Below are 9,293 nucleotides of genomic sequence, written 5' to 3'. Positions count from 1 at the left end.
GTGTTCCAGTAAAACCTGATTTACAAAGGCACGTGGGGGGCCAGATTTGACCCGTGAGCCCCTGCTCTCTGCCAGCCCCTATCTCCTCTACATATAACTAATGAAGACACAGATATGTCTTTTTTTTTAAGTGATATTTCTTTAATTTAAAATTATGACCTGGAAAGACCCAGTCACTCAAAGCGATCCAAACTTCCTCTTTATACCCAATTGGAACAGACACAATATTGGCTCAGATTGCCAACCCCAGAGAAAAACCAAACCACGCTGCAAACCCCTCAGGAATTTCCCGAACTTCCTAAGTTCAGGGGCCATCAGGCTCCACGAATGGAGGACGCCCAAGTGGCCAGAGGCTGCTGCTTTTCAGTCACTGAGAAGAGTTTTCCTTCGCTCTGTAGCTGGCACCTCCCTCGTCCCCCATTGTGAGGATGATGCTAAAAGAGTCACCTCCCAACCATCCTCGGAGGCATCTTCCCGTAACTGCCACAGTGGAGCTGGGTGATTCTGGACGTACCAGAAGGGCAGCACCTTCTTTGTTTAGCTGAGATCTGGAGCCTTGAGTTGTAACCAGCGGTCAATGTGTGGCCAAGGCCTCCTCGGCAGCAAAATGGCCAACTTGGGAGAGGACCGAGGAAGGTGCAAGGGTCTCAGTAACTGATGGCGATTCTGTAAATGAAACAAGACAGATGCCAGCTGGGTAAAGTCCTTACAAATGGGGAGAAAGCGTCAAGACAGAACAGGGAATACCACCTCCTCCAGCACTCCGAGGTCGGTTGGCTCTCCTTCGAGCACAGACATCCGAGGTCCCACTTCTTGGGTCAGTTTCAGTTCTCCCACCGCAGACGTTCAGGGCCAATTAGGCCTTCGGATTCACCCAACCAGTCAGTGAGGCTCTCGTGAGAACACGTGGCACAGAGAACTGTGAGAAGGCAGTCCAGGGCGTGATGCGATGGAGGCTGTTTTCTGCACCGAGTTTTGGAACTGCGCGATCAATAGAGGGGAAAGGAGGAAGGGCGTGGCCAGAGCTGCCCTCGGAGGCCCCGGAGGCCTTCCCAGAGGGGTTCGTGTACCATAAATACCACTGGCTCGCAGCAAAGCCCTCTTTACAGAAGCCGTGGCCTCAGTGGCCACTGCAAGTGGGGGCAACGAGTAACATTTACAGCACCCAAAGCCTGATGCTTGACCTGAGTCAAAAGCGTCGGGACAAACCACCAAAGGGCTGCCCGGGGAACGCAGTGGAAGACCAGATGGAAGTCAGGCTGGTCCCCACCACACACAGCATTCCTGAGCCAGGCCGGTTGCAGCCTGGGTATACTGCAGGGGCAGTCCAGAGCACTAACACGGTGTGCCCGGGTGCAGTGGGGGTAGAGGGGAGTGCACGGCCCTAACCAGAGTCCCCTGAGAACTGAGACACAGTGAGCAGGAGAAAAGGGCGGGGCTTCCTCCTCAAGCCCACTGGGTCACTCTGCCTCCCAAGGGAGGAAGAAGATATTGTGCTACTGCCAGCACCACTGACGTTATTTTACTCCAAAGGATGGCACCTCTGTGGGGGGTGGGTATTTCAGCGCCGGCCCCCAGCTGTGACATGTACCCACCCACCCCCACCCCCCTGCAGTGAGAGCCCTCCTCATGGTGGTCCTAGTCTGAATCTGGGTCATGTCATAAGCCCTGGCTTATGACAACATGGGTCCCCTCACCAGCATCTGACCCCCACCCAATCCAGTCTTCAGGTTCTTAGCAGGACAGCTCAAGGGGTGGGGTGGGTAACAAGAGTTTTGGGTCCCAGGAACCCAACAAATCCTTCTTCCCAGTCTCCTTCACCTCCCAGAAACTGTGGACCCCTAAATGTCTGTCAAACTGGGAGCCGTTCAGGTGGTCGGGCCTAGCCTAAGGCCAACCACACAAGCCGCTTACAAGACCTCCACGGTGTCATCCGTTCACAGCAGAAGGCTGGCCTGACCCCTGCTCTCATTGGATGATGCTGTCTGGCTGCCCGTTCTGGGCCACCTGTCCAGGCTCCGAGGCGGTGGCGGGGTTGGGCATGTTGCTCTGGAGGTAGCGGCGGAAATCTTTGATCATGGGCCGGAGGACCTGGATGAGGACGCTCAGGGCCGCCTGGGTGCCCTCCATGGCCTGAGCCTGGCGCTCCTGGGCACAAGCCTGCACCTCCTGGGAGCGACGGATCATCTGTAGCAGGTCGTTCTGCTGCTCCAGGTGCTGGGCGATCTCCTTCACATGCAGGTTGGTGACCCGCTGCTCCTGGATCAGCTTGGCTGAGTTGAGGGCTATGCGGCTCTTGAGCGCCTGCGGCTTGACCGAGGTATCAGCGTGCTGGGCCATCATCTCCACAGGGGCCTCGGCCGGCAGGGGCGGGGGGGCCTCAGCTGTGCAGTACTCTACCACTCCCTCCTCCAGCGTGTGATAGGTGGTCTCTGTGGGGACTGTGGGGAAGAAAGAGCAAATCAGTGGCAGGTCACTTTCTAGAAAGAGCGAGGCTGGCCGTATGGGGTAGGGGGGAGGCCAGTAAGCCTTGTTCTGGAGAATTCAGCCTCCCCTGGCTTTATAGCCTTTTATTTATAAATCTGGGGCTTCCTGGGTGGCGCTAGTGGTAAAGAACCTGCCCACCAATGCAGGAGGTGTAAGAGACGCGGGCTCGATCCTGGGTCAGGAAGATCCCCTGGAGAAGGGCATAGCAACCCACTGCAGTATTCTTGCCTGGAGAATCCCATGGACAGAGAAGCCTGGTGGGCTACAGTCTATGGGTTGCACAGAGTCAGCCATGACTGAAGCGACTTAGCACACATGTATAAATCTAGACTCTAAAGGATTTAGAATCTTAATCTACTTAATAACCAAAGGGTCAGCCCCTGATCAGGCAAAAGCAAAGATGCTAACAGTTAAGACCAGCACCTACTATGTGCTAGGCACGGATGGTGCTAACCCTTTGCCCTCCTTAGCTCCATGAACCCTCATAATGACACCAAGAGGCAGATATTGTCACCTTCATTTTCAGAGATGATAAGACAGACGCAGACACCATGGTATGACTTGCCTGAGGTCACACAGCTTATTCAGCAGGTATAGGAAGCCAGGTGTCCCCCAGTACTAGTGCCCAAGGTGTTCACAGTCACCCCACTGGGCTGCTTCTGGCAAATAAAAGCAGGGCTACATGCTCCTGGAAGTACCAGCACACAGAAGGCATCCTGGGTGAGGGTTTGCAACTCCACTGGTCCTGTCTCCTTCAGTGCTTTCTTGATTTCCATGTCTTTTATGGCCAAGCAGAAAAGGAGGCAGGAGTGGGAAGGCAGCAGTTAAAGTGCCCAATAAGTGCCTCCCTGTCTCCTTGATCACCTTAATCAATGGAGTGCCTAAAGGTCCTTCCTCTTACAGAACAGCAGCTGATTTAGACCAGTGTTTCCCATCTCCATATCCTTGAGAAATATGACACTGCTGGGGTATGGCACGCACACACACACACACGCACACACACACACACCCAATTCTCCGAAGTCCGGTTGAGAAACCACTGATTGATTCTGTTCCCAGCCCATCACAAAGACCACTTAACAGTCATTGGTGCAAACCTTATCTGAACTAAAAAGTCCAACCAACTAGTTTCATTGTCATTCCTAGCTTGAGAACGTTTGAAGGCACTCTGGCTGGGCTGTTTGGGCCTCCAAGCATGTCGGAAAGATCAGTTCTTCCCCACCCTTTAATGCCCAAATCAACTGTGTCCCACCCCCGCCAGGAAGTCCCCTTTCTCTTCTGAGTCCTTAGGTGATCCCGACTGACAGTGGAGTTATTCATATATGTGTCCCTCTATCTGTCCTCGGAGAACATAACCGGCCTATCTCTTAAGACACCTTGGGAGTCCCAGCGCTGAGCCCAGGGTTTGGCCCAGAATTGCACTAATGGTTGATGAGTGAATGGAGGGGTAGGTTAACACCAGGAACTGGGAGGTTCCTCAGCAGTGCCTGATGAATGTTCACACTGAAAACCACAATGTCTTTGTCCAGAGTCAATGTCCACCTGCCTATTCATTCAGTAAATACCTCCTGACTGCCTACTAGGCGCCAGGCTCTGGGATAAGTCCTGTGGGGATATAAACATGGTCTCTGTCTTCAAGGACCAAACAGTTCAGTCACGGATGCAAATGGTGGCAAAACAGTGGAGGGCAAGCCAGCCCCTCCGAAGTCCAGACTGCGTGCTGAGGAAGTCTCAGAGAGAAAACAAGATCACTTCTGTCTGGGGAGCCCTTGGAAGGCCTCCTGGTTGTCCAAGACTCCCATCTGACCTTTGACCCTTGGCAGCCAACCTTCCCTGGGCTGCCCTAGCTCTTGCTGGCCCTTCCCATTTAGGAACGCCGGACTGGGTGGGAGAGGTCACTCACTCTGTGTCAGGGTGACTGTGGCGGCGGCTGCAGTGGCTGTGGGTCCAAGGGCCACGGGGTGGATCTCTGCGGTACTGGGCAAGCTGATAATGGTGGCCTCACCCAGCAGGTTGCAGATGCGTTGTTGCATGGGGGTGAGCAGTACAGGGGCCACAGCGGGGCCACCGGCGCCACTGCCACCGCCTGTCCCGGGCCCACCTGCTCCATCTTCCTCAGTGGGCCCTGGGGCCTCGCCACCCTCTACGGCCGCCCGGACCTGGGCAACCTTGCGACGGACCTCGGTCTTGAGGTCGGACCACTTCTTCTTGACCTCGGGCAGCTCCCGGCGGCAGGTGGCCACGGCATTGACCCTTCTCAGAATGCCGTGCCACGCCGCACTCTTGGCAGCCAGAGGGACGCCGGCGTTGAAGTGGTTCACCAGCAGGTGCTTCTTCAGTTCCAGCTCCTCCACGATGATCTCCACCTCACGCTCAGAGAAGTTCATCTTCCTTTTCTTGGCGGGAACGGCCATGGCCTCTCCCCACCCGGCTTTTTAAAGAAACTATAATCCCCTAAACTGCCCCAATTCGCCTTCTGTCTTCCTTAGCCTCGCTACTCACCCACTCCCCCTACAGGGGATAGGCTGGGCTGGTCCAAGGCCAAGTACCAGGCCTTTGGTAACCCCCCTCGCTACGCAAAGTGCGTAGGGCCCAGCCCCGACCTGCCCAGCCGCTGCCAGCCAGCTGCGTAATGGCTTCCTGAATCTGCCTCTTCCGCCGGGGTGTGCGGAGATCCGCCCACTTCCCCTCTTCCCGCCTTCCAGAGCTTCTCTAGGGAGACCTGCCCTCCCGGTTGGTCGCGGTTCAGACATCACATCGATCACTGGTTCTTTCTACCTGTCGCTCAGCTAAAGGGCACGCCTACTTACTGGAATTCGCCTGATCATTGGTCTAAAGGTGTGTCTGTCGCTACAGAGCGCCCCACCCAATCTAGCCTTTACTCACCCCTATTGGAAAGTCGTCCTGTCGTTCAATCACATGATTACGACTTTTACGCCGTTAAATTCAGCTATTTTATTGGTGAGTTAGGGAGTTAGATGACCAAAACCCGGTTTCCTTGAGGATCCTTAGTGCTTTCGGCCTTAAGCCGTTGACCAGTTAACTTTTTATTCTACCCAGGGCGCAAACTTTGCCTTGGCAACCGCAGATCACAATCGCTCCTCAAGCAAATCCTATTTCCCATTGGAGATGATGATCTCTCCGTACACGACGGCTCCTCGCGTCTTTAAGATTCCGCGGATAAACAGCGTTGCTCAATGGAAGTAGGACACGGGGCTTTCCGCCTGCCAATCACAGGACTCCTGCCTATCGCAGCGTGATTTCTTCTCGCCGGCCCGACTCAGCCAATCCCCGCCTCCCTCCATTTGAATCGGCCTCAGGTTGAGCCGGGATTGCCCCGCCCTCTCCATTGATCCGGGTAGCCTAGGGCTGCGTGGGCAGTCCTCGGGGTGGCTCCGCCCCCCCGGTGGCCGTTCTGGCCTGTGATTGGCAGGCGTCGTGCCCGGGGGCGTGGCCATCCAGGCGGCGCGCAGCGGGGCGTAGCTCCCGGAAGCTGCCCATCCCGCCTGCTTGCCGGCAACTCAGAGCCCGCGCTAGACGACCGAGAACCCCGGCGTGTCGTCCGCGCTCTCCCCGCCGGCCCGCCGCCCCAGCCTCACGCCCGATGGTGAGCAGTGTGTTGTGCCGCTGCGTGGCCTCCCCGCCGCCAGACCCCGCCGCCTCCGCCTCGTCGTCCGCCTCATCGCCGGCGTCTGTGGACCCGTGCGGCGGCGCCGTCTGCGGGGGCCCGGACCACCGGCTGCGCCTCTGGAGCCTCTTCCAGACTCTTGACGTCAACCGCGACGGCGGGCTGTGTGTCAACGACTTGGCCGTGGGACTTCGGCGCCTGGGACTACACCGCACCGAGGGCGAGCTTCGGGTAGGCAACGCGCAGCCCTCCGCGCGGGCGGGGTAGGGACCCCTCTTCGCGCCCCAGCACCTCCGGGAGGTCCAGGTGACAGAAGCCAGGTGCGACCGGCTTCTCTGGCAGCCCTTTGGAGCTTGGCAGGCTTGGTGGAGGCCTCTCGGGCTGGCTGAGACCCCCTGGATGACAGACTTGGACACCCCCATTTATGCCCTAGTGGGAGTAGAGCTCCTTCTTGGCCTCCGTAGGCGCTTGGGCTGGGGACGGGGGTGCGGGGGATAGGCCAGGTGGGTACCCTTTGGATATTCTGATGGCCGAAAATCCCCTTTCTGCCGGGGCTTTCCCCAAAGTAGAAGGTCAGGTCTCCAGAGTCTGCTGTATGTCACCTTCTGACCTCAAGACTTAAGCTTTGATGTTCCCTTCTACCCATCATTAATGGTTTTATCCATCCTCTTCCAGTGGCCCCACGTTTCCATGCCAGCGGTGGACCCTGATCGGGTTCCTCTCAGAAACATGTGGGAGTTGGAAAAAATGGGAACTGGGGTTTCAGGCAGATCCTGCCATGTGGGTGGTAAGAACTGACAGTTCTGGGTGAGGCTCAATCCCAGTTGACATGCTTATCCAGAAAATGGGACCAAGATCTCTTACAAGCTTGCAGATTAGAGTGAAAGAATCCAGGAGAAATTTTTTTCCTAAAAGTGAAAGCCTGGCCCACCTAGGAGGAGACTTTGTTACTCTTGTTCTGGAGTGGCCGCCTGGCCAAGGGGGAAGGAGGGACAGAGATGTGCTGTCCTTTCTGTATGAAACCCTCAAGCAGAGGCTGTTTCTTCCTCTTCTGTCTCTCATGGTATGTTTTCCTATCTGACTTTGTAGCTGTAGCTGCCCTTTTCCAAGTGTTTTGTTTATTGTGGCTTAGCCTGATTTATAACCTGGAGGAAGACCACTTTACCTAGCAACCTGTTTCTCTTGTAAGTTAGTTCCTTTGATCCATTTGTACATACCGCAATTAGAGAATCTCATAGCTAAGTGTGAAAAAAGTTTTTGGTAAAACGCCAGTGAATTTAAGCAATTTGTTTTTCAGGTAGGTGTACATAAAGTTTTAAACTCATGTCCAGAGTATCTTGGCTCAACATCCAAGCTGTTTCACCTACTTAGGATCAGCCTAGGGAGACCAAGGGTAACACTGTGCAAGATAGAATCATTGGGTTAAGTCCAACAGGCTTAGAAGCAAGAATTTTTTTAAAGTCTTTTCAAGTGGAGTGTTACACAGAACTGAGCTGAATATTTTCTAATCCATAACTGATGAATAAATCACTTGGAAAGATGAGATGGCTGAACTCAGAGGGTCTATGACTTATGGGCTCAGGGAGGTGTGGGCCTAGGTGAGCCTTTCTGCTTCTGTGAACCTAGCCACCAGGTTACATGGAGGGCCTTGGGCTGCAGGAGTGTATTCAATGTTTACACCTCAACTGGAGTCAGTGTTTTTATGATTCATGGCACATCTGACATGGATCCAAATCTTTTTTTTTTTTTTGGGTAGTAAATGTAAATTTTAAGGGCAAACAAGGAGAAAGTGATCATTTTCTTTCCAGTGTTGAAAACTTTTTTGATTAACCAAAAGGAGCCTAACCCATTGGAGTCACACTGGCTCTACAATCTCTAACTTAGGGAGTAAGTTTCCTTTCAGTGTATGGCTTTTCGTATGGACTGACTACTTCTACCAACTCTTTCAGCTGATGAATGTGAAATTATACAGCTTTGCGAGACTGGGAATGATTCATTTTACTCGTTTATTACCTGTGGAAGAGCACGGGCTAGTCCTGCAAGCGAATGGTTTTAAGTAGGAGAGAGAGAACCTGCCTTCTTGTGAATAGCTGGGCCACAGGAAGACACCCTGCCTCACGAATCCTCTTACCACTTCCTGCTGCAATAGTTATCAGTATTAGCTACAGAGAGAAAAAGTGGTGCTGCAGTTTTGCAGAAGTAGCAAAGGCAAGAGAGAATTGGTGGTGGCAGGGGGGATACCCTTCAGTTCAAAATGGGTTGCCTGCCGCGGGAATAGGCACTGACAAACACAACATCCAACTCTGGCAGCTGCCCCATATAACCCACAGGACCAGTCTGAGGTGGCATGGGTTTGCACAGGACTCAGCCGTGAGGGTTTATCAGTGGGCGGCCGGTGAACCCAGGCCTTGTGACTACACAGAGCCTCCCACTAGCTTACCACCACTGGATTGAGCTTTCTTTAGAAATGAGCCAGCAGTTTTTGGCATCTCCCTTGGTTTCAGAAGAAATTGGAACAGTCGAGGAAAATTTACTTAAAATGGCAGTGGGCCAGAGACACCAGTGACAGCCATCTAGAGAAATTTTCTTTGTAAAGGGCATGTGAGCAGGAAGCCTGTCCTGGGACAAAAGAAGGGAAGAGTTTATTAAAGACAGAAAGAAGATGACGACCACAGTAGCAGCTTTGGGAGATGAGGCTCTGGCGAGAGCTAATTATAGCATTGCCTATTTAAGGCATTTTCATGTGACCAAACAAAATCTCTGTCTGAAAACAAATTTAAAACATAGGCTGGAACTCAGGCAGCCAATTAGGGAAAGAACCCAAGCTGGGTGACGTGTCAGCTGTTGTTCCTCTAGCTGAGGCTTGAGAGACTCTCCTCAGCAGCTGGTGTTTGATACAAGTGAGGATTCTGGATGATGGTATGGTCAAGTTTGCTGACTCAAGAGACTTGCGTGTGCTCCATCTAGTTTGAACCTCACAAGCTGGACTTGGGGGAGAACTTGAAGAATGATCCTTTTATTTGGCTTACAGGATCTTTATTTGGCACCTGGGATCTTAGTTCCCCGACCAGGAATCGAACCCTCATCCCCTGCATTGCAAGGCAGATTCTGAACCACTGGATCACCAGGGGAGTCCCCATCTTTTTAGAACCACATCTTTTATCCCCAAAATAGGTTT

General features: G+C 53.6%; 2 protein-coding genes across 3 annotated transcripts in view; one reads left to right on the top strand and one right to left on the bottom strand.

Annotated features, from left to right (window-relative positions):
• Positions 1-119: 119 nt before the first annotated feature.
• On the bottom strand, positions 120-5,132 carry NAIF1 (nuclear apoptosis inducing factor 1). Of its 2 annotated transcripts, XR_826790.1 has the most exons (3): positions 4,391-5,132; positions 751-2,441; positions 120-666 (listed from the first exon to the last, which is right to left on the bottom strand). XR_826790.1 is itself a non-coding variant. In XM_010856872.1 (2 exons), the coding sequence occupies exons 1-2, from the start codon at positions 4,899-4,901 to the stop codon at positions 1,969-1,971; spliced, it is 984 nt and encodes a 327-aa protein (XP_010855174.1). In that variant the 5' UTR covers positions 4,902-5,132; the 3' UTR covers positions 120-1,968. The 2 variants fall into 2 exon arrangements, 1 of the variants encoding a protein (XP_010855174.1); XM_010856872.1 differs by having other exon boundaries at positions 120-2,441.
• An 871-nt stretch (positions 5,133-6,003) lies between these two features.
• The window catches only part of SLC25A25 (solute carrier family 25 (mitochondrial carrier; phosphate carrier), member 25), a 36,998-nt gene continuing 33,708 nt past the window's right edge, over positions 6,004-9,293 (top strand). Inside the window, exon 1 of the mRNA XM_010856869.1 lies at positions 6,004-6,346. Within this exon, the coding sequence (XP_010855171.1) occupies positions 6,092-6,346 (255 nt within the window). The 5' untranslated portion in view covers positions 6,004-6,091. The remainder of the gene's footprint in view (positions 6,347-9,293) is intronic.

Source organism: Bison bison, unplaced genomic scaffold (genome assembly GCF_000754665.1).
Source record: "Bison bison bison isolate TAMUID 2011002044 unplaced genomic scaffold, Bison_UMD1.0 scf7180017864375, whole genome shotgun sequence".
Taxonomy (NCBI): Eukaryota; Metazoa; Chordata; class Mammalia; order Artiodactyla; family Bovidae; genus Bison; species Bison bison.
Note: the sequence above shows the minus strand (reverse complement) of the source record. Positions and strands in the feature narration are given on the sequence as shown.